This window comes from Seriola dumerili, unplaced genomic scaffold, assembly GCF_002260705.1.
Source record: "Seriola dumerili isolate Sdu_G_001 unplaced genomic scaffold, Sdu_1.0 BDQW01000544.1, whole genome shotgun sequence".
In the NCBI taxonomy this organism is placed as follows: domain Eukaryota; kingdom Metazoa; phylum Chordata; class Actinopteri; order Carangiformes; family Carangidae; genus Seriola; species Seriola dumerili.
The window spans coordinates 320,674-344,673 of NW_019174799.1; the positions used below are offsets into that span (position 1 = coordinate 320,674).

The window sequence follows — 24,000 nt, forward strand, 5'->3', positions numbered from 1 at the left end:
CACCAGAGAGAGAGATAGACTTCAGACACTACCAAATTCAGGATACATGAGCAGCAATGGAAAACATTTACTGGAGGTACACAAATTCGATAGGTGACAAGTTGGGGCAAGCGCCTTCCGCACTTGCTTCAATTTTCCAGACGCGGCGGCGTCAACGATCCATTTTTATATTACAGTCTCATGTGGTAGCAACAGTAACTAAGGGGGGGTTGGGGCTGAACAGAGGCAAGAGCAGTTTACATTCACTAATAGCTAAGTTAGCTTGTCGTGGTGCTAGCTGAGTGGGCTCCAGTGCAGTCCCACCGCTGGTCATGGCCTCGTTGGGTAGTCGTCCATGAAAAGCTTCGTTGCATCTCAAAGAACATCAACTGGTTATGAGAAGAAGAAACAGCGAGGACATTTTTTATAGAGTCAGATTTATATAAATATCTGAATTTGTAAACCATGGCACCAGTCGAGATTCTCGTCTTGGGAAATTAATCGTATGACATCGTGGTCTGTATTAAGCCATCGCCTTTAAAACTCTAGAAGCCTTCTCTGGAGGCCGACGCAGGAACACTACAACCAGAGAACCCAGAAGGACACTGTGACAGCAGCCCTCTCGAACACTTAATCTAAAAAGCTAGACTGAGTTTATACTTGACATCAGTCATTTATGTCAGTTCGATTTTATGTTGAAGTATGTGAGTTGTGACAAAGGAAGGTCCGTCTCATACCGGGCTTCCCATGCAACAAACAAGTATTCTCATGGTAACGAGGACTGGGAACTTTGTAACGAATTTTCCAAACTTGGCTAAAGTCATTTTCGACCCCTTTTCTTTCTGATTAAAAGGAACTGCAGTGACACGTTCTCGACAATTACCGGTCAAGTACACAAAAGTGAACCTGTAAAACATTTTTTATTTTTTGAGGAGGTTTTTTGTCATGATTTACCTTTTCATTTGGGATGATCTTATTAGCCTTTTTATTTGCTGGCAAATAAACGTTTTAGTTAGAACTGGGTGTGTGGCGTTCTCAATGTCAGATCGACTTTTACACGTCTGGTGTTCCTTGTTGCCGAAGAACACGTAATAAACCTGCCTGCACTGTGATTCTGAGGATATCTCTTATTTTATTTTGAAAAGTCTGATGTAGAGGAGATCAATTATATTGTTGTTCATGGGTTTATATTCATGAAGTTCATCATGCCTGCTCGGCCCAAGCTATCTCGGAGAATGTCGAGTCTTGCCTACAGTTGAGTTGAGTTGAGGCTGGTTTGACTTAGTTTGGCTGCAGTTTCACTTTGAAGAAACTCTGCATTCATCAAAGAAAAGAAACTAGGTGGATGTTGTCCTCTATAATAATGACTTCGTATTTCATAACTGGCAAAATTCCAAATCTCAACGGCGCCATCTGCTCGGTTAGTTAAGAGAAAAAGTTTTGTGAATTATTAGACACCAGAAGGGCACAGGAGTCACAATTGAAAAACGTCTTCCAATTTTTTTTTCTTTGGCTAATTCAAGTGCCCTCTATTAGAAAAAGGAACATAGTGGTAAAAAAGTAAAAACACCGAACAGAACGAGTTTCAGACTTCACTCTCTTCAGTTTAACAGTGTCGGCGGGAATAAGATAAACAGATGAGATACAACTCTGGAGGTTAGTCAGTCAGAAATCCTGCGAGCACTCGATTCATTTTATATTTTTGATGGATAAAAGCTTAAAGAAACCCATCTGGATGTGACGGTGTGACGGCACAGGCGTGTGCCGAACTTCTGGTGAAAACATGCGTCGTCGGCAGCCGTCTTCGACCATCTCTGCTGCCATTTGCACAAGCCCAATTAAAAAATAAAAAATAAAAAAAGACTAAGTTTTGCATCAACACGCGCATGGCCGACAGGTACCAAAGAAGAACTAACAGAACTGAAACAGCTCAGGTTTGGTCATGCTTGTCTGTTTGACATGAGCTCAAGTCCTGGTTTGGCTCGGTGTAACAGTCCATCTCCATCGCTTGCACGGAGTGTTGAGGTCAGACACGCAAACTGTTTCAGGTCAGTTCAGGTGAGTTTCATCAGATGAGTTCAGACCAGGAGCAGTTCCAGTTCCTCTCACATTAATGCTGTTGGAGGTTTTACTGTTCTGTTACTGAACTGACCGCGTTTGACAGGGTAGGAAACTGTCAGCAGTCAATTTCTACCTGTGCTATGGAACAGCAGTTTTATTGTTGAGTATATACCTGATAAGAGGGAAATGTAGTTTTGTTTACTCTCTGTGATTTTAAGCTCCAGGCTGGTTGTGTTTGCTTCGCACGTTTGGTTTGACTGAGGGGGATTTTCCCACTGCAGGTCCCATCAGTAACGTCCATAAAAAGCAGCAAAAACTTGAAGGCAAAACTGAGTCTTTTCCCTAAGAGATCGTGCAGTGGCTGCCAGTTTGAAAAACCCTCTGATACGTCCTCCAGAACAACCAGGACTGGACCTCAGAGTCTACGCCAGAAGAACACCATGCGGGGTCTGCTCCTGGTCACAGTGCTCGCAGTTTAGTGTTGATGACGCTGCAGGGGAGCCCCGCTGAACGGGTCATTTCCCTGTCTGGACTCCACCTGGTAACGGAAGGTTAGTCCGGCCCCCGCCTCCGGGATCCACACTTAAACTGCTCCTACAGGGAGGGGAGGGAGGGGTTTCATTTTCAGCGTTGAATTCTGATTGATTTTTGTGGATTATGTTCAGGATGAGAGAGTGATTTATTACAGTACAGCTGGGTCATTTACGCATTAGGTAAGTTGTGGACGAGATTTTGTGGTACAGATAGATTCGGTGCAAGTTGTTTATTGTAGGTGCCACTGCCGAGTCATTCGCCATATCTAGCTTGAACTTCTTCGTTCGGGCGTTCTTCAGCTCACAGGGTGGAGTCGGTGTGTGTGCGCTCGCGCGTCTTTACATCCCAAGCGTCGGATCGTTACAGAAAAGAAGAGTTTTGAGAAGTTTGAATTTGTTTTTAACCAATCAACACGTCTACGATATAAACGCGTGCGTCTGACTCGACTTTCGTTCACCACCTTCAAAGCTGTTTAATCTTATTTTTCTGATTTATTTGTTCAGAAGCGTCATGATTTTAGAACAAACAATGACGCTTGCTTGAAACGCTCGACGAATTTAAGATTAACTTTGTTAGAACACCTACCTTCAGATTCTCTGGATGTTTCTGATTTTTAAGCAACATGCAGAAGTCACTTCCAGTTTAAGCGCGTTGTTTGGATTCAAACATGTGCATGAATAAACCACTTAAGGGTTCCTAGTTGTTCGGTGTAGCAGTAACAGGAGCAGAGTGAGACGGTGTGAGCTCTACTGTGCTGTAACATGATGACCATGAGCGCTGTACCTGTTTCTGAGTTTTTTGCGACCTCTCTTCTGGTCTCTCTTCTCTCCAGCCGGGTCGGGGAGTGTGGAGGAAGGTTTTAGTATCCTGTAGTTGATGCCGCGCTCGGCCTGAACAGCTGCAGAGACACAACGACGCATTCATGTTCAACCTCTGACTGACCACTTATTTAGCCTTTATTATTTTAAGAGTTTAACCACATGATCAGGTCAGGAAATTACTGAATAATTTATATCCAAACATTTCAACGAAAGTACTGGTCTTTAATGATGTTAAACTGTATAAAAACTAGTTCAATCTAAATTCATTATTGTGACTTGGATATGAGCAAGATCGTTTTAAATGTAGTGATGAATAACTATTATTTTTCCAGGATCCTCACGTTTCATCTTTTGATTCTGGTCTGAGTAAACGACATGGAGAAAGAAAAAGAGAAGCTGTCCTCCTTCCAGAGGATTACAGCTTTCTCACCTGCATGTGGACCTGCTCCTACTTATTGTCGGAGCATAAGAGACGCTTTTGGTGAACCCTGGAGTTCAGGGATTTTCCATGGGTCGTCTGTAGAACCATCTGTGCGTCTTTCTGCCCAATCCCAGAACCGCTGTTTCGACATCCCGTTACACTGCCAAATAAAAAAAGAAACAGGGAGCATTAAATCTTCAACGGACGCAAAGGACTGCAGATTGCAGAAGCAGGTGCGAGTTGCTCCTGCACATCCAGAGTGTTAGCCAGCAGGTAAATTCACACCCAGGTTAAAGAGCTCGCATCGTGGTGGATCAAATCATGTCACTTACATACGAGTACGGGCTTAATAGCTAGGAAATGTCTGTGCCTGATGGTTCGATGTCGGGCTGTGGTTCCATGTTCACGACCTTGTTTCAAAAGACAAAAACACAAAATCTAATTTCTACACGTGAATCTCACGTTAACTTCAAAGGTTCAAATGGAGGAAAACACATCATACTTATTCCCGACTTCCCGCAGGTGGGAAACCAGAGTCTGGTAACTGAGTCCCAAGTCCAAGCAACAACTTTCAAAGCCATAAAGACAAACAGAACGTATCCAACACGGCTGTTTAAACTTTAACGCTCGTTTCCTCGTCAGTCTCTAAATGGACGATGAAGACATAATAGACTAGATCGTTGTCAAACCATTGATTAAATCAGTCCTAGAGATTTGATCCATGATATGAACAAAAAACCAACAGCTTGTTTCATATGCAAGCTTGTTTCAAAGTAGCGCCAGCCAACCAATCATTATTGAGCTGACACTTCACTAAGGCCAAGTGCAAACAGGTTTATATATTAATAATAATAAAAATATACATTTATTTATTTATATAAAGCCATACTTCTTGCTATGTTGACAGTTTAAAAAAACACACACAGAAAAGACATATTAAATTATCTAGTTTATAACAGCCTTACGGTGCTGGAGAACTTAAAGCTTTGCTTAAGGCCAGAAGAAGCTAAAATCAGTACCATATTGTTAGGTAATGCGTTTCTTGGTGCAGCACAGCAGGTGATTCCTCCTATGTAGGTGCTTGTAGTTGGTAGAGGCGGGTGCAGTTCGGTGGAGAGGTTCCAGTGGAAAGGCCCGTCCTCGGGAAGCCGTAGTCCAGAGCGCTGTTCAGAGTGGCAGCAAGTCCACGTCGTGCATCGCCAGTGGTAGTCCGTGTCGTTCCCACTCTCCATGTACCCACCGTTGATGAGAGCGCTCGGTTAAATCTGTGAAACAGCAGAGGTGGACAAAACACGTCGCTCTCTCTGCAAGCTTGGATTTCTGTCAGGCTGTTTGATTCCGTGGATGTCTTTAAATAAATATCCAGAGAGATACGAGCCACGTAGCCCAGACATCCGTCCATCGGCCTCACTCCTAATTTCAGCTGGTCCCAGGTCAGACTACTGACGTTACATTACATTCATTTGGCACTTTTAGTCCAAAACTGAAATGATGAATTTACAAGTAATCTGTTTACATGGGTCTGTGTGTTAACTTAGAACCCAAGTAACTCAATGGGACTTGTATTTTTTGAAAAAGCCTTTTTAAGAATTGCTACTTATCAAAAAAGTCACTTCTTAATTACACTGTGCTCAATCAAAGATTTACAGAGGTAGATGAATCCATCATTTTTTTATAATGGAAAATCTATTTTTGTTTTTACAATATGTACCTTGGTTATGCTGGAGGAGCGTTCACTGTTACAAAGCAGATACACCCTGTGTCTGTTGAGAGGGCGTTGTTAGCGGCACTACCAACCAGAAATGAACAGACTGACCCCGTTAGTCCTCCTTATATAATTATATAAATTAAATTACATTTAATGAAGTACTCAAATTGATGAAAATGGTCAAAGTGATTTATCCATGTGTCAACAAAAAGGCCTGACTTTGTAATACAACAGAATCCTTTACATTAAATGACATATCTGCTAAATTCATTATCATTTTTTCCTCCATGTGCAGAATTAATATTGTCGAATAAATAGTGGGTGACTGTTGTTGTTTGCTTTAAAAGATGGATTCTCCTCCTGATTCTTCCTCAGACGTTAGAGAGGCTGACCAAAACGCGCCTCAGAGACTAACAGTGATCTCCTTTCATTCTGTGTTGTCAGTGATTTCTTCACTGTAGTGATCCACCTGGTTCGATGACGATGATCTTGTGGCGGATTCTTCTTCCTTGTTGAGGCATACGTGTGCATGAAGGGAACAAAGACCAAGCAAGCTCCTCGAAAGCGCCTCTCTGAACGGCGGATGATCAGGGCGAGTTTGTGAGGACCCCAGGGGGTCGTCAGCTGCAGACGCCTGACTGTCAGAAGGGCAGGGCGGCGGCGGCTGTTTGCTGGGGGAAGGCGTCCTGTCTTCGTGCTGGAGGACATTTCACCTGAACAGCTGAAGCTGCCGCCAGAGCAGAGAGACCAGCCACCAGCACATGCAGAGGCCGGAACAGCTTGTAGACCGTGCATCTACACAGCACAGGAACCTGAAACACAGGAGCCAAGATGTGAGTTCAGAAAACACAGCAGCGATCGTCTCCATCTTCAGCAGAAAGAAAACAACAAACATACCAGGTGATGACAACAAGACATAAAACATACCATTAACAAACAGGGCGCTACATTTAGTTTGAAAAAACTTTGAACTGGTGGAGCTTATAAATAAATTTTCCTAAATCTTTATTCAATCAGATATTCTCTGAGATTCAGATCTCCTTTGAAACACCATAATCAGACAAATAACAATCAGCAAACAGGAAAAAAAGTCATTTATAAAGTCATGGGGAACTATTTGTGTAAATAGTCACTTTGGGTCCTAAATGAAAGCTTAGTTTAAAGTGAGTCTGTGCTGTTTGGTTTCCACGTGGTGAAAAGAGCTATTAAAAGCTCAGTGGTTCAGTGCTGGTTTCAAGACCGCAAACATCCAGACAGACAAAACCAACCAAACCACCAAACACCAAACATCACCCATCACCTCTACAGGACGGGCCTCTTACCTGTTCTTCAATTTTTCTGTCTTAGATCGTATTGAATGTTTTCATGCTGCACATTTTCATCAGATCTTTTCATGCTGAAAACGATTATAGTTCGATTCCCCTGCTGTGATTCCAGTCAGTGGCGAACCAGTTCCAACAAACTGGAGCTAAATCATTTCAACAGCAAGACGTGTTCCGCAAACTGTGTCAGACTCATAAACACAGTTAATAAATACACTACAGCTGCAACGACGATTCATTGATCAGTTGCTTGATCAATTGAAAGAAAATCAATCGTTTAAGTCAGTTTTTCAAGCAAAAAATATGACGGTTCAGTTTTTTGAATAGAGCAACGGCCAATGGTTAAAGTCCAACACTCGGTCGAACCGATGGTTATAACTTCGTCAATCAACTTCACTCTCAGACATTTGGGGACATAACTCAGTAACAAACCTGTAGGACTCACTCTGCTGCTTGCCGCACAGGTGGTGAGGCAGCAGAAAACAGAGGAGCAAGCAGCACCTGTACAAGCTTGGTCTACAACACTATTTCACCACACTCAATCCTTCTGCCCAGGAGCACGTCAAACGGCCGTCAACCAACAACAGTTTTGAAGGAATTAGTGTGGCGGGTTGCAAATGAGTTTGGGAACTTGAAGCGACAGCTCGTGTCCTCATCCACAAAACCTCAACTGAGCTACAAAGATCAGCTGTCACTCTAAATCCTGAGGGGGAGTGAACAGTGAACGTCTTAATAGTGTCAAAATCAATTAAATGTTTTTCTGGCAGTCACTGGGAGCTGCTGGAAATATCTTCACATGAAGCCCACATAAGATGGTATTTTTTGGCCAATTTAACCACAGGAGGAAGAAACACCACACCAAAACACTAAAATAGTTTATATAGATGAACCGGAAAAAACACGGTTTTCAACGCACTACGCTGCCATTCAAGTGATACAAGTTACATTCTTCTCTTCTCACTGGGACACAATCAAAGGTTGCACTCATGTATATACAATCTGTGTGTTATCTATTTTCAATGTCCTGATGAATTCTTATGTGTGTGTCTATGTATTAAACTTTGCATGTCTATTTTTGTACCCACAGGTCTGAGATACCTGTTTTAAATGAAGAATTTTAATATAATGAAAACAATAATAATGATTGATGCCTTCAACTTCTCTCTTGAATTGTTGAATTCTCACCTTTTTCTCACCTCTATCTCATTTTTAATTCTCCTCCTTCATTTAAACTAAATTCAAACCCAAAAGATAGAATATTCAACATGACTTTCTGAAATAATTTTAGTGTCACATTTCCCCTCAAAAATCCAAGGCATGGAATTTCAAAAATCTTACTATTACCTCTCTGCAGGGCCACTGTCTATGTTAGGAATTTGTTTTTGATTCGTAGAGGCCATCGTTTCCAATGTCCTGGGACCACAGTTTTGGGAAACCCACAAGCCAAGCCACCAGTATCTATCTTCACTTCGCTCTGCTCTTGAGGGGAACTTTAGAGATTCTTCCATTCTTCTTTAAATAGTGTCAAAAAAAAGAGAACATTTGGGTTTCCACACATTTCCTTTAACCGTATTAAATGCGGTACCTCATTGTGAATTTTATTAGACATGGACAAAATACTGTGAGCAGATCGCAGTTAACAGTTTTTGAATGAGGACACTAAAACCAAAACGTACCCCTCTTCTCTCTCTTTGAAGTAGAGGGACCGGGCTTTCTTTCCCATCGCACGAATACATCATCTTTTTACCAAACCTTATTGGCTGCTGGATTTCAGTCCGTTTATTAACGAGATTAAAAACACCAACACGACGTAACCGCTTCAGGGCAAACTATTAAACCAGACAGCGTATGTGTCTTTTCACACAAAACCTCCCTCTGTTACTTTCCATAGTTGTTTTTTCTACTCCTCCTATCCTTCTCTGTCGTGTGCCAAGCTGTGTTGCGGGGATACATATCAGAGTTACAACGTCTCTCAGCGTGTGCTATCATACATTGTTACCACTGTTCCATAATAAGGTACCTTCTCAACTTTCAGCGGGCCAAACTTACTCTCCGAGACGGTTCAGGTTCATTTTTCACTGGCTTTTTATCTAACATCTGGCTCGGTTAAAAATATAAAGTTAAAAGATCTCCGGGTTCGTTCTGGATCCACGTCTCTCTCTCTCTCTCTCTCTGTCTTCTTAGGGTTGGTGATTGTTGTGTCTGCTCACTCTCCTCTGCTCCCGTTTAGCTAGACCTATGCCACCGCTCCACGTGTAACCCCAGTCTACACGGTACAACAGTAATGGATCCATGATATAGCACGGCTTCACTAGCACGCCGCAAGCGCTCCGGAGTTCAACCAACATCGCATCAGATGCTTCGGCATTGCATGTTTGTATTTTTCTACAGAAAACTTATTCCCGCGTGATTAAATCGACCGACTGCGTTAATGTTTATGAATTGCTTGGTGTAAATTAGAATTGCCAAACGTATTCAGAACAGGGACAACCCGGACGCTAGCAAAAATTAATACTAACGATTAATTGCTTTTACTGACTAGACGGGGGCGGGGCAATACAAGCCGACCTGGTAGTGCGGAAATGATACCACCTGATATTGTAGGATCTCCGGATGGAGAACGATAGGGCAGGTTCAGTAGTAAAGGTTCCGTGACGTCTTTTCTTTTTTTGGTTTGTTTTTTTATTTAAAAGAACATGTAACTATTAAGTATAATGTGCTCATGCAGTTTCACGATTGTCTAATGTTAATTAGTGCGTACTCTGTAGAATTGTATCTATCAGCGTTGTGATATAGAAGACGCGAGTGGATGAATTACTGGGGGTGGCAGCCAGTAGGCTAAGCCTCAGTTCACTTATAGATCTTGTATGCCGTCTCGAGGCAGGTAAAGAGAAAGAAAGAAAAAATCACGTCTCTGTTGTCTTTTGAAAAAGATAAAATATTTCCTTATGAAAACAGAAGTACTGTGCACCAAAGATTTTATTGTTTTTGTGAATGTTTCCCCTCAAACCAAAGCGACTGAAGGATCTCATGTGTTCCCATAGTAGGAACCAGCCAAGGAGGCAGGCAGTATGAAGATCCTTCTGTTATCTGGAATATAACCAACTATCGAAACAATCCAATTGTGTTTTTTACGACATCACAGAAACTGGACTGTGGACTCACATGCGTTAAAACTACTGGTCTCGTTTCTTTCTCCTGGTGGATCTGTGCATGAAACAGAGTCTGTGTTTCAACATTTACAATTATAAATATGGAAGTGTAACGCGACTATGTAAATGTAGTTTACTGCTAGAACATCTTTCAAAATCAAAACTGTGAAGATGTCAAAGTTAACGAGAGACTACACGCTCCCCGTACATCAAGTGTTATACATTTAAGGACAATCTGAGAAGCTGAAATGAAGATACATCACTTTACTTTGAAAAGTTATTTTTTAAAAGCGCTCTTATTTTGGAAATAAAAAAAACGGAAGTCGTGTGGTGGTATTGCGGTGTGCGGTGACTGTGTTGAGCAAAAAGTGTGAGCGGTGCTGGCAGGGAAGATCAGGAAGAGGAGAGGAGGACAGCGAGAAAAAGAGACACAAACTGGAGAAACCAGAGAAGAAGAAGAAAACAAAATCAACAAGAAGGAGAAGAAGAAGGAGAAGGACAACAAAACAGAAAAAGACAAGCAAGAAGAAAAGAAGAGAGGAAAAAGCTGTGCTCTAAGGCTGGAGAGAAGCTGCGCTCTGCTGCAGCTGCAAAGCAAACAGGATCCAGGTTGTCTGTTCAGGCCACGCCCCTTTCAGGTAAGTTGGCTCAGGTGGTGTTGTTCTGCACAGGGTGGCCATGCTGAGCACTAACTCAGTACATTTAGTCCAGTACTGTACTTGAAGTAATACATTTGTATTTTTAACAACACACTTATTAAGTTATTTTAACTTCTTGTATACTTCTTACTGGCATTGTACATTTATCTGTCACGAGTACTAAACGAGAGTACTGTACTGCGAGTATTTATAAAAACTTCAATAAACATGTATAAATACTGTGCTGTACTACAGTGGAGAAAGTACTCAGATCCTTTACTTCAGTAAAAGCAGCAACACACAACGATGTAAGATAAATATTAACTGCCGCTAAAAATCCTTCAGCATGTGAGTTAGGTAAAATTAAGTCAGGTATTCTATTCTTTTCTATTCTATTTCTAGAATCTGTGTGTGTGTGTGTGTTGTGTGTGTCGTGTGTGTGTGTGTGTATATGAATGGCGCTCATTGACTGTAAGCAGCTTTTCTGAAACAATGAGGTATTTCATCACTTCCTGTCCAGACAGCTGGTGTTACGCTGTGTTTCTGTCAGTGTGTGTAAACTTTAATTTATTAGGTGAGAATCACAGTCTCACACTGACGTTTAGTGTTTTGTTTTTTTTCAATGTCTGATCTATAATCCATAATCTAATGATCTAGTAATCAAATACAGTGCAGGTCACAGCGGTCTGATACTGAGGTGTTGATCTGAATCAGAGCTGGAACTTGTGGTTATCTGATTCATTTCTTTTGTTCTCGAAATCAGCTTGTTTATAAGTCAGATAAAGAAGACAACAGCAAACAATTTTTATTACATATATGTAGATGTAGGTCAGTTATATTTGAGGGATCAGGAACCAGGGGTGGTGGGTGGGGGTGATGGGGGGCATGTTGGAAGGAGCCAGACCTCTTGATCTGGACACATGCACCTGGTGGGAGACCCTCGAGGTGGACCCAGAACACCCCGGATCGAACGCCTCGGGGTCCCCCAGGAGGAGCTGGACAACATTGCTTAACCTGCTGCCACGAGACCTGGTCCCGCAAAAGCAGATTCAGACTGGGTTCATGATCCAGGTCAGAGTCAGGGCGGGGTGTGGAGGGTTTCGCTCCCCTGGATCGGAGGCACTTCCTGTCATTATGTCTCATTATTGTGGAGATAATTTCCTGTGAACCTTCAGTTTGTTTCCAGCCTGACAGAACAGGAAGTCAAGCTCTTCGCTGCAGTGAAACACCAGTGTTTAAATAAAGTTTTACTAATAAACATCCTGCTTATTCAGTGTCATGGTGTTAGTATCACAGTATTTATTCAGACTCAGTTTCATCAAGTTAGACATGAAATGAAATGCAGAAATATTCAATTTGAACCATTTTAAAATGAGTTCAAATGAATCAACTGAACATGAAAAATATCAGAATGAATTTTAAGAATGTAAAGGTGCGTTTGATTGTCATCAAGTTAATCAAGTACTGAAGATCACAAACATGTTTAAGTTTCTTTCCCTCCTTCGTCTTCCTCTTCTTCTCTGTTTTTTTCTTCAGCAGGATGAATGGAAGTGGCTCAGCAGGAAATCCCACCGCTGCCTCGTCTCGCTCACTTCCTGTCCACGCTAACGAGGAGATGCTGCGACCAGCTGAGGAAGACCAGCAGAGCTCAGAGTCAGGCAGTCTGCCTGGGTCTCAGAAACACCAGAGTCCTGCAGAGACCCAACGGACTGAAGAGGAACCAGACCGGCTGGATGTCACCGAACACACAAACCACCAGAACCTTCCGACAGAGAAACAGAGACCAGAAGACTCTCCTGTGGTACCAAATCCAGAAAAACCCTCTCCAGCTGAACCAGAACCTCTTGTTGTCAAACCGAAACCAGATCAACCTTCTCCAACCGAACCAGACTCACCGAAACCAGATCCTCTCTGTACAGATCAAAAGAAACCAGGAGATCCTCTTTGTCTGAGACATGAACAAAACTCAGGTGACCCTCAGGAACACCAAACCCAGAACGATCTTTGTCTCACAAACCCGAGAACTGAAGAGGCCCGCCCCCAGCCCACAAAGGACTTAACTGCTTTCAGTTCATCATTCGATGAACAAAACCAGAAGGAGTCCAAAGACCAAGATCCAGCTCCTCCTGGTCCTCCTGTAGTCCAGCAGAACCACCTGTCTCCTCCGCAGGTTTTGTCTTTGACTGGACATCCGACTGAGGTGTCAACCCTGGCTCCGCCCCCGACCATCGAGGCGTTCTGTGACCAGGTGCCGCCCTGCCCTCCGGAGCCCAAACTATGTGGCTTCCTGCAGAAGCAGGGGGGGCCCCTGAGGGCCTGGAAGCAGCGCTGGTTCACCTACGAGGAGAAGAAGAACCAGCTGTTCTACTACCGGACGCCGCAGGATGTCACGCCGCTCGGCCGGGTGGAGCTGAGCTGCGCCACCTTCACCTACCCCCTGAAGGCCGAGAGCGGCACCTTCCACATCAAGACACCTGAACGCACCTTCATACTCAAGGTAAAGGGGACAGGTAGACCAGGACCGTCTCAGCCACTGAGACAGTTGTTGCTGTTTGCTTCCGTTAGCCGTACCACTTAATCTCAGGGGTCACCTGTTGTTACCCCCCCACCACCACCACTACCACCACCCCCCACCCCTCCCCCACCCACAGGCTGTGACTCAGGAGCTGATGCTCTATTGGCTGCAGCAGCTGCAGGTGAAACGCTGGCAGCACAGACAGACGTCCACCTGTCCAGACCCAACAAACAACAACACAGGTGAGAAACAACCGATCACAGTCAGCTGTGTCTCAGACAACTGGTCTGATGATGGTTTAACTGGTCTGATGATGGTTTAACTGGTCTGATGATGGTTTAACTGGTCTGATGGTGGTTTAACTGGTCTGATGATGGTTTAACTGATGGTGGTTTAACTGGTCTGATGATGGTTTAACTGGTCTGATGATGGTTTAACTGGTCTGATGGTGGTTTAACTGGTCTGATGATGGTTTAACTGATGGTGGTTTAACTGGTCTGATGGTGCTTTAACTGGTCTGATGGTGGTTTAACTGGTTACTTGCTAAGTTGAATATACTGTATGTTTCAGTCACAGTCACCTGTCAGCTCTGACTGGTTTTAATCTGTAACTGTGTGAAGTCTTTTCCTGTGTTTGAGACTCATCCAGTCGTACCACCTCCTCGTGACCTTTTCCCCCAGTCAGGAAGTGGGCGGGTCCTGTGGTAAGACTCCCTCCAGAGAGAGTTGGGAAATCCTTCCTCCAGGCGAGGGAGTGTCTCGGGATCACAGACTGCACACTCTGACTCACTTTTCCTCAAAACTCTGTCAGACACAGTGAAAAATGTTAACTGAGAATCGCTGACTGCCTCGAGGCGTCTGATAGGACAGAGGACGATCAGCTGCTCCGGAGGTCTTTTTCTTTCTCACCTTCTGCTTTAATGGGATTATATCATGTTTCTTTAGGGAGGGTTACTGTCCCCTCCTCTGACTGACGGTATCTCAGGGACACTTTCCCAACAGGACAAGTGTCAGAAGCTGGGAACCTCCTCCTATGACTCATCACTGAGTCAGATCAGACCACAGACATGTTGATATGATTCAGTGTGACCTACACCTCCTCCATCAGAGGAAACAGAGGCTGCACAGCTTCATTCAGAATCCTTTTAATCCACTTTAATGGGACATACCACCTGTCTCTACCTGTCCTCCACCTGTCTCTCTCTCCAAAACTAGCTCAGTCTGCAGGTATCAACCTCTCTGATGTGGTGTTAAACTGGTGTCACTGTTCAGACTGACTGGTTAAACTGGTGGCAGAAGACAGGTCAGCTGTTTCTGCTGCTGGTCCTTGGCAGAGAACCAGAGGAACATTTGGACTGGTGGGTGGCAGGAAACTGGTTGTGATGTTGCTCTGTGGAGCTGACGATCATTTCCTGTTGTTTGGCTTCAGAGACCAGCACCTCAACCAAAGAGCAACCCAACCAGTAACAAACATCAAAAACAGTTAAAAACAGCCATGTGTCTTCAGATTCATGAGTCACTTCCATAATAATTAAATCAGGACAGCAGCTGCAGGACACATCATGGATATGTATAATATATAATATGAAAATATTTTTAAAAATATATAAAAACAATATAAAAATATATAAAATATAAAAAATAAATAGTAAAATATAAATATTATATTATATAAAATATAAAAAATAAGTAAAATGGAAAAAATGATAAATTGTAATTGTACAAAAATAAATTAAATAAAAAATAGTACAATGAAAATTATATAAAAAATTTAAAAACATAAAAAATATGAAAATTAAATTGTAAAAAAAAAGAATTATAAATACAATTAATATAAATAATACAACATAAGTAGTAGTAAATGATCTATAAATAATAATATAATGATATAAAATGAAATAGTAAATGTTACAAACAGGGAAATCCTGTCAGGTATCTGTGTTGGTGAAGGTTTCGTGTGGATGGTTTATATCCAGGTGTCAGACTGAAGACATTTAAAAACTGAATTTTATTTCCTGTTTCTGCAGACGACTTCCTGCCAGTGTTGAAGAGCCCTCTGGGTCTGGTGGGGGAGGAGGCGGCCAATGTACCGTCACAACGAACGCCGCTCGCTAACATGTCAATCAAACATCCGCTCATCGAGCTCCAGTGAGTGACCTCAGCTGCTGATCTGTGCAGTTAAACATTATAGATATATAATGGGCTCCAAACATCTCACACCGCTTTCCCATTCAAGTTAAAGGAGAAGTAGCTAGGCGATCACTCATCACAGGTCTGGAGTGGCCGCTCTGAAATGGCAGGGACAGCAGCAGCAGAGAGGGCAGGGGCCTTAATCTGGACAAACCCAGGGGCCAATGTGTCCCCTGTCAGAGACGAAGGTTCATCACACTTCAGTTTCTCAGTCTGTGAACGAAAAAACAGTCGACGCAGTCGTCGTAACAAGGTGAAAACACCTCAGTGAGACTGGTCGGTCAAGATGGAAACCACAAGCACACAATATGAGGCAAAGAGCGGGGGCATTAAATGGCAGCAAGGTACACCTGCCAGCAAAATCAAAGTGGCTGCTTACCTGGAAACTCTAACGCTTTGTGGTCTGAGTTTCAGTTAAACTCCTAGTGGAGAAGAGCTCAGACTGCGCAGCGTCTGGGGGACAAAACGTTGCCGGCAGCTGGCAGAGGCGGTCAAGCACCGACGCTAACGCTAACAACATACATGACCTGCTAGTCTAGACGAGAAGATCAAAAGGAGACGACTGCTGCTGCTTTTATCAGGTTGCTTGCGACACCCAGGTCACATGTGACGTTGTTGTAGTATGTCACAGTATTTGCAGCTTTCTGCCGCTTTGTTGTTGTAATTTGGCGCTATACAAATAAAATTGAATTGAATACGCACAATGCTTATCCAGTTACTACATACCATCTCTGGTGGTCGGGACGAATGAGCTAGAACATGTCTTCTTCTGTTCATGTCAATGAGACTTTAAAATATCAGAGCGGTGTCAGTAGAGTTCGATGGTGACGCTTCCATCATTATGACAAGGAACAAAGTACGACTGTGTTTCCCATGATCCTCGGTTCGTCATGTTGTTGGTGATTATAAAAAGATCATTTTATTCTTCTGTGTACAGAAACTCTGTCCACAGTCTTCGGAAGAGGTCGTCTCAGGAGTGGAGTCAGAGCGTGTTTCGAGTAGAAGCTCCACCGTGGATTCACCCGAGCTCTGCAGACACCAGCACTACCAGTACGTACTGTACTACAGTAATGACTACAGTACTGCTCCTGACTACAGTAGAAACCACAGTACTGCTCCTGACTACAGTAGAAACTACAGTACTGCTCCTGACTACAGTAGAAACCACAGTACTGCTCCTCACTACAGTAGAAACCACAGTACTGCTCCTGACTACAGTAGAAACTACAGCACTGCTCCTGACTACAGTAGAAACTACAGTACTACAAATGACTGTAACAGTGTCACTGATATAACAAACCAAGACAAACATGATCAGTTTGATGTTGAATGTTATTAAGTTTATGTGAAAATAATGCAAATAATTCATTATTTCTGTAAATGTACTGAAGTAAGGTAGTCTTGATTCAAACAAGTCTCATCACATCAGGACTTATTGATCTTGACCTGGGACTTGTTGATCTTTACTTGGAACATAACTTGGGTTAATGTCACTTCTCAGGTGATTTTGACATGTTTCACTGATTTACCTGACATTAATGTTATCATACACTCATAGTTCAACCCCCCCGTCCCATGTCAGTCCCTCCTGCCCCCAGGAATCCTGCTGACCCTTCGACACCCTCCACTCCCCTCCCATCAGCTGATCCAGCGGGTCAGGTGTTCCCGGCGGAGGACAGGAAGTCCCCAGCCCTGTTTGACAGCCGGAGCAGGAAGACGAAGAGCCGCAGCTCCTCCACCCTGCCCGCCCTCCAACGAGACACGTCCTCGTCCTCAGACCGGTCATCCCGCCTCCAGCAGGAGAAACAGATGCTGATGGAGGAAGTCAAAGCTCAAAAGGTGATCAGTCACTCAGTGATCCGATAATTGACAGTTTATTGATTACTGATGAAAATGTCATCAACACACACTGTAGTTTGTTTTGTCCTGTTTTGTAAAGTTCACAGCTGCCGGTCGTGTTTTTCCATCCTGACTTTTATTACAGTCTCAAGTCAACTCACGATTAATTCCACAAGTGACCCGTCACTACGACCACATAAGTAAACTACAGTCATGGAGCCTCGATGACGTAGCAGCAAAACGCTTTTTCTCAACAGTTAACAGACACACTTCTTCGATTATCAATAAGTCTGCCAATAGTGTCTTTCTCCACATTATCAATACTAACGATGATAATGATAACACTGATACTGTGACGGAACTGTCCAGGAGCTGGTGTGGATCCTCCACAAAGCCTTGGAGGCGGCTCAGCTGGAGAAACGGACATGTGCAGAGTTTTTGGCGGAGAAGGGCGAGCAGGAGCGTCTGGAGCTGCTGCGACACCGCGAGCGGCAGGCGGCCGACCTGCGCGGCCGGCTGGAGGAGGCGAAGGCCGAGGCCGAGGTCATGAGGAGGAGTCTGGCTCAGAGAGACGCACAGCTGGCCGAGCTGCAGGAGAACATCAGGATGCTGATGGAGAAGAACGACGCCAAGCAGGAGGTGAGGTCACACCTGAGGAGCGCCCTAAAACAGATTCATAGTTTCATGGTCGTGTGTGTTAGTCGTGGTCATGCTCCTTCCTCCTCCTGGTTCCTGTGTGACTGACGTGACACTTGTTTGCTGTCAGGTGATCATCAAGCTGTCTGATCAGGTGACCGCCTGTCTGTTCGACTCACGGATCCTCGAATCATCCTCTGGTGGCGATCTGGACTCTCAGACCTTCAGACCGCTTGAGCAGGAAATCGAGAACCTGAAGGTGAAAAGTGAAACTCTTTAAACCACATGAACCATATGGGTACACACAAGGGTGCTGTCTACAGAGTCAGGGCCGACAGTAATCCGGATCAGCTGTTAAACTGTGTGTCCTCTCCTTCAGGACGACATTGAGGCGTATAAGACCCAGAACAAGTTCTTGAACTCTGAGATCTACCAGCTGACTAAACTGTGGAGGAACAGCTCCGAGCAGGAGAAGAGTCTGATGGTGAAGGTGGGTCAACTGGGAACACTGGGGACACTGGGACCTAGTTCCATCGCTGTGAATGTCCTCCTGGTGTTTTTCTTCTTCTGTGGTGTTTTCTGTCGTTTGGAGTTTGACTCTCTGTTTCCTGCCCTCTGATTGGCTGCAGTGTGCCTACCTGGAGGCCAGTAACTGTCAGGTGGAGAGCCGTTACCTGGGCGTCCTGCGCAAGCTGCAGGAGACCAAATCTCTGGATCCGGTCCAGCGTGGGGCCGTCCAGAAGATGATCGAGGACGCTCTGAAAGGAGAGTTCAAGAGCATCATCAAACTCAGCACGGCCTGGTACGAACTCATCATCATCATCATCACTCAGAAAACATCTTCATCAGTTTGACAACACATGAGCTGCACAACAGGAAGTGTTTCCAGGGGACACTAAAAGGTGATGAACCCGCTGGGATGCACTTGTTAGTTACACTGTATAATAATAAACCCTCATCACTTTTTATCGTCCCCTGGAAACACTTCCTGTTGTGTTGTGAGTATCTGCAGCTCATGTGCGTGTTTTCTTCAGCTGCAGTGTGTTGAGCTTCAGGGCCACCGTACAAAAGGAAACCAAGGAGCACAGAGTGAAAATAAACCTCCGCAGACACACAACATAAAGGAAGGAGGAATATTTCAACTGTTCAGTTTGTTTTGATTTAAGATTCAACAGAGTAAACGTCCCTCATTACATTAAACCAGCACAGACAGGTGGAGATCAGTCCCTGAAGCTCAGAGCAGATCCACATGTTTGTGAGGATATGTTGGAGTTATTATTTATTTATTGATTGATTTATTGATTTATTTATTGATTGACCTGTCTCCTGGTAAACAGCTCTGGAGACTCTGGTTTATAACTCTAACACGTTTGACTACTTGTCTCCAAAAAACAAACCACAGAACAATCCCCACACCTGCAGTCACCATCCATGAGTTATACAGGTGATAACACCTGTGTTTACTGAGCACCAACACCGCACGCTATCTCCACATGATGGAGTGAAGATCTCAGTCCCAGGTTCACCAGCTCACACCTACAACACACCCTGTATGTTCTTCATGTAGCTGTGTGTGTTGTGTCCTCAGGGATCACGACGAGTACGGCTTTAAGATCATCCCGGACTACGAGGTGGAGGACATGAAGCTGCTGGCAAAGATCCAGGCTCTGGAGATCCGCTCACACAACCTGCTGCACCAGGTCTGCACTCGGGTCTGGGAGTTGACTAATTAGGCAGAACCAGCAGAAGTAAAACCCACTCACAGTCCGTCTCTGGTGTCTCCTGCAGGACGGGGTAGAGCGCCCCCTGCTGAGTCGCTGGGCTCAGTACCTCGCCGGCAGGTCGGATGACAACCTCTGTTCCTCCCCGGAGCTCAAAGGTCTGCTGCGTGGCGGCGTTCCTCAGGAGTACCGGCAGAGAATGTGGCGCTGGATGGTCCGAGCCAGAACCAGGACCATCAGAGACCGCCACCCACAGCACTACCAACAGGTAAAAGTATGCTTCCAGTCACACCTGTCCACACCTGTCCAGAGTGTCATGTGTCACATCTGGATGTAGGTTCCTTAAGATCTCCAGGTTCCTGAAGAACTGAGAGGAGCATGTTGTTAACAGCTGTTGTGTTTCCAGCTGTGTGAAAAGAGTCACACGTCTCCTCATCCGGCCTCCAGGCAGATCCAGCTGGACCTGCACCGCACCCTGACAACCAATCAGCACTTCTCCTCACCCTCCAGCCCCGCCCTCCAGCAGCTCCGCCGCATCCTATTGGCCTTCTCCTGGCACAACCCTGCCATCGGCTACTGCCAGGGACTCAACAGGTAAACACACGTTCACACAGGTGCAGAACCTTCCAGATGTTTAAACTGGACTGGAGAACATCTGGAGGAGATGGACTCTGCTGCAGACTCTCTGTCTTGTGATCATGTGATATATCATGTGATGTGTCTCTCAGGTTGGCGGCCATTGCTCTGCTGGTCCTCCAGAGTGAAGAAGACGCCTTCTATTGTCTGGTGGCCGTGGTTGAAGCCATCATGCCTCAGGACTACTACACCAAGAACCTGGTGGCCTCTCAGGTCAGGAAACACTCACCTGCTCACCTGTCCTCTGTTCACCTGTGCCTTCAGTCAGGTGACCACATGATACAATACATTCAGAATTCTCACGATGCTGATAAAAACATCTGTTGTCATGGAGTTAAAATGTATTTTAAAGCAAGCTAGTTAGTTAATTAGTTAGTTAGTTAGTTAGTTATAGACTAGTTAGTCATAGGTTAGTTAGTTATAGTTCATTTAGATATAGGTTTGTTAGTTAGTTATAGTTAAGTTAGTCATAGGTTAGTTAGTTAGTCAGTTAGTTAGTTATAGTTCAATTATATATAGGTTAGTTAGTTAGTTAAAGGTTAGTTATATTAATTAGGTATAGTTTAGTTTGTGGATTTATTTATTTTTGTTATAGGTTAGTTAGTTAGTTAGTTAGTTAGTTAGTTAGTTAGTTAGTTAGTTAGTTAGTTAGTTAGTTAGTTATAGTTAGTTAGTTGAGTGCTCACTCATTCACAAACAGTTGACGTGATATCTTAGAGTTGACTTTTTTTACTTAAATGTGTGAAGTTCAGATTTTCCTGCTGACATGAACGCAGCGCTGTGTCTGACATGGTGGTGAGTAGTTCAGGGACGGAGCTGTCTCCTGTTCACCTGTCCACCTGTCACTGGTCAATGGTCAGTGGTTTGGTGTAGAGGTGGGAGGAGGAGGAGAACAGAGAACAGTCATCTGCCTCTGAGAGATGGTGATCGAAGGCTACACAGCCCATGTGCATTCTGGGAGAGATACAGGAAATCTTTCCTTGATTGATCAGCATTACTGATTGATCAGTTATTGACTGATCAGGTTACTGATCGACGTATCTGTGTGTTCAGGCAGACCAGCGGGTGCTGAAGGACTTCCTGGCGGAGAAGCTTCCCCGGCTGGCGTCTCACTTTGAGGATCACAGCATCGACGTTTCTCTGATCACCTTCAACTGGTTCCTGGTGGTTTTTGTGGAGAGTCTGCCCAGTGACATCCTGCTGCCGCTGTGGGACGCCTTCCTGTACGAGGGCACCAAGGTACCGACACAGAGACACACAACAGACACACAACAGACACACAACAGAGACACACAACAGAGACAGAACTGAGTCTAAAGACAAAGACCTGAGTGCATCTGACCTGGAGAGGTGTGTCTCTCAGACTTAGAGAGGTGTGTTTCTCAGACCTAGAGAGGTGTGTTTCTTGGACCTGGAGAGGTGTGTCTCTCAGACTTAGATAGGTGTGTTTCTCGGACCTGGAGAGGTGTGTCTCTCAGGCTTAGAGAGGTGTGTTTCTCAGACCTAGAGAGGTGTGTTTCTTGGACCTGGAGAGGTGTGTCTCTCAGACTTAGATAGGTGTGTTTCTCAGACCTGGAGAGGTGTGTCTCTCAGACTTACAGATGTGTGTCTCTCAGACTTGGAGAGTTGTGTCTTAGACTAACAGAGGTGTGTTTCTCAGACGTTACCTGTGTGGCTCCTGTTACAGGTGATCTTCAGGTACGCTCTGGCTCTCTTCAAATACAAAGAGGACAACATCCTGAAGATCCGTGACAGCGTGGAGATCTACCAGTACCTGCGCTTCTTCACCAAGACCATCTCTGACGGCAGGTAGGGACTCACCTGGTCTCACTTGGTCTCACCTGAACCCTCACATCATCATCATTTGTGTTCATACATCAAAGGTTTTGTCCTGTACCTGTGTGATTATTGAAATCTTTTATGTTTAATGTGTGTAATGCCGTGCAGGAAGCTGACCACCATCGCCTTCAGTGACATGAACCCGTTCCCCGGCCGCCTGCTGAGGAACCGGCGAGCGCTTCACCTGGAGCGCCTGCAGGGCGAGCTGCGAGAGCTGGAGGAGCAGCAGAGGGAGTTCATGACTGAGAGCGCTGAGCGTAAAGACAAAGAGCTGGACACCATGGTGAGCGAGGACGACGAGGAGCTGTGATGTCACAGGGTCGTCCTCTGGTTTGGCGACATGACGTCGTGGACTTTGGTTCAGTTTCAGTCTCGTCTTCAGTGACCTGTTCAGAAACTGAAGCTTCAGCTGTTTCAGGTCGTAATCAACCACCTCCACCTGGTGTCAACTTTAACATCTGTCTTCAGCAGCTGAGTACATTTACTTAAGTACATTTCTGAGGTACTTGTACTTCACTTGAGTATTTCCATTCCCTGCTACACATGTATGTGATAACTGCAGTTAAAAAACTTTCAAATCAGCTGCAACATTAAAGTGATGAACAAACTAATGCATCAGTAATTATCATCCAGTCATATAACACATTACTCTGAAATGGTCCATTCTGCATAATGAGTACTTTGACTGTTGGTACTTTATTTTGAAACTATTACTTTTATTAAGTATTCATGACTTTCTTTCGTAATAGTGTTTCTACTGTTACTGCAGTAAATGATCTGTATCAGTACTCTGACCCCACTACAGCTGAACTTCCACACTACATGTACCTGCTGCTGCAGGTCTGAACAACAAACAACAGATGACATCACTCAGGTGTTTTGTACCTGAGTGAAGTTTACCAGTACCAGTTTGAACGTTGTAACTGTGTTCTTACAGAAATATGTTGATATTTTTCATTCTGTTGACGTGTATGATGACGTTCTTCAACGTTCTTCAATGTTCTTCAATGTTCTTCAACGTTTTAGGGTTAAAGTTTTATTTGTTATTTATTTGACCTGTTGGATTAAAACAGCTTTGTGACTTATTGTGTTGCACAGGAAGCAGTTCTCTCAGTGAACAGAGGTCAGAGGTCAAACTGAACAAGGAGTGAACTTTCTCTTCGTTATCAGCAAATTGTTGTTTATTGAACACAAACAGCTGATGGTACCACATTCTTTTACTTATGCTTTATAGATCATTATGAATCATCAATAAGAACCAGTTCTGTGTTGCCAGGTTGTGGTAAATCCTCCTCCTGCAGAGAATCTGTCTTTTTATCATTAATTCATTGGAGATGTCTCCCAACCATCAAGTCAACAAAGGGTAATGAATTTCTCAATTTGTAATAAACCACCTATAAATGTTAATGAATAATAATCCATCAGGTCTGTAGCTGTAAATGTTAATAAGCAGTTTATGAATGGATCTGTGTCCAGATGTCCTGCAACAGTTGGAGACGTCTCCTGATAAAAAAAGATAAACTGTCCTCAACCTTTTTTTCTTACAGCTGATGATCTGAAACCACTGTTAGCGCTGTTAGCTTCATGCTAACTAGCACATCTATTCTGAGATAAAAAGTTTTATTTAACCCTCTGTCAGCTAATGTTGTCATTTCATAAACAGGAGATGCTAGAGGCCACTAACTCAAAATTACTGAGATAAAAAACGCTAATGCTAATATAAGCTTAGCTGCTAACATTGGCTAACAGAAGTGTTAACTTTCTGCCTTCATAAGGTTCCAAATAATAACAAGTAGAAACTGAATCAGAGTTTTTAATAAGAATGAAGTTCATGAATAACTTCAACTCTGAGTGTTTGTTGACCACAGTGAGTCTGTTTTCACTGTGTCGTGAACTGTTTATTTTCACCTGATAACCACTGAACTGCTGGTTAATGTTTTTGTATTGTTGTTGTACACATCTGTATTTTTGTACATAAATATTCTGTAA

General features: G+C 43.9%; 1 protein-coding gene across 1 annotated transcript in view; it reads left to right on the plus strand.

Moving 5' to 3' along the window:
- LOC111235931 (TBC1 domain family member 2A-like) overlaps nt 1-23,958 on the plus strand; it is a 25,282-nt gene extending 1,324 nt beyond the window's left edge. Inside the window, exons 3-18 of the mRNA XM_022764507.1 lie at nt 12,173-13,133; nt 13,288-13,393; nt 15,178-15,298; nt 16,278-16,381; nt 16,923-17,179; nt 17,549-17,818; nt 17,946-18,074; nt 18,195-18,305; nt 18,445-18,617; nt 19,404-19,515; nt 19,604-19,804; nt 19,943-20,130; nt 20,265-20,385; nt 21,226-21,411; nt 21,860-21,981; nt 22,120-23,958. Coding sequence (XP_022620228.1) covers nt 12,173-13,133; nt 13,288-13,393; nt 15,178-15,298; nt 16,278-16,381; nt 16,923-17,179; nt 17,549-17,818; nt 17,946-18,074; nt 18,195-18,305; nt 18,445-18,617; nt 19,404-19,515; nt 19,604-19,804; nt 19,943-20,130; nt 20,265-20,385; nt 21,226-21,411; nt 21,860-21,981; nt 22,120-22,321 — 3,364 coding nt within the window. The 3' untranslated portion in view covers nt 22,322-23,958. The remainder of the gene's footprint in view (nt 1-12,172; nt 13,134-13,287; nt 13,394-15,177; nt 15,299-16,277; nt 16,382-16,922; nt 17,180-17,548; nt 17,819-17,945; nt 18,075-18,194; nt 18,306-18,444; nt 18,618-19,403; nt 19,516-19,603; nt 19,805-19,942; nt 20,131-20,264; nt 20,386-21,225; nt 21,412-21,859; nt 21,982-22,119) is intronic.
- Nucleotides 23,959-24,000: the final 42 nt, after the last annotated feature.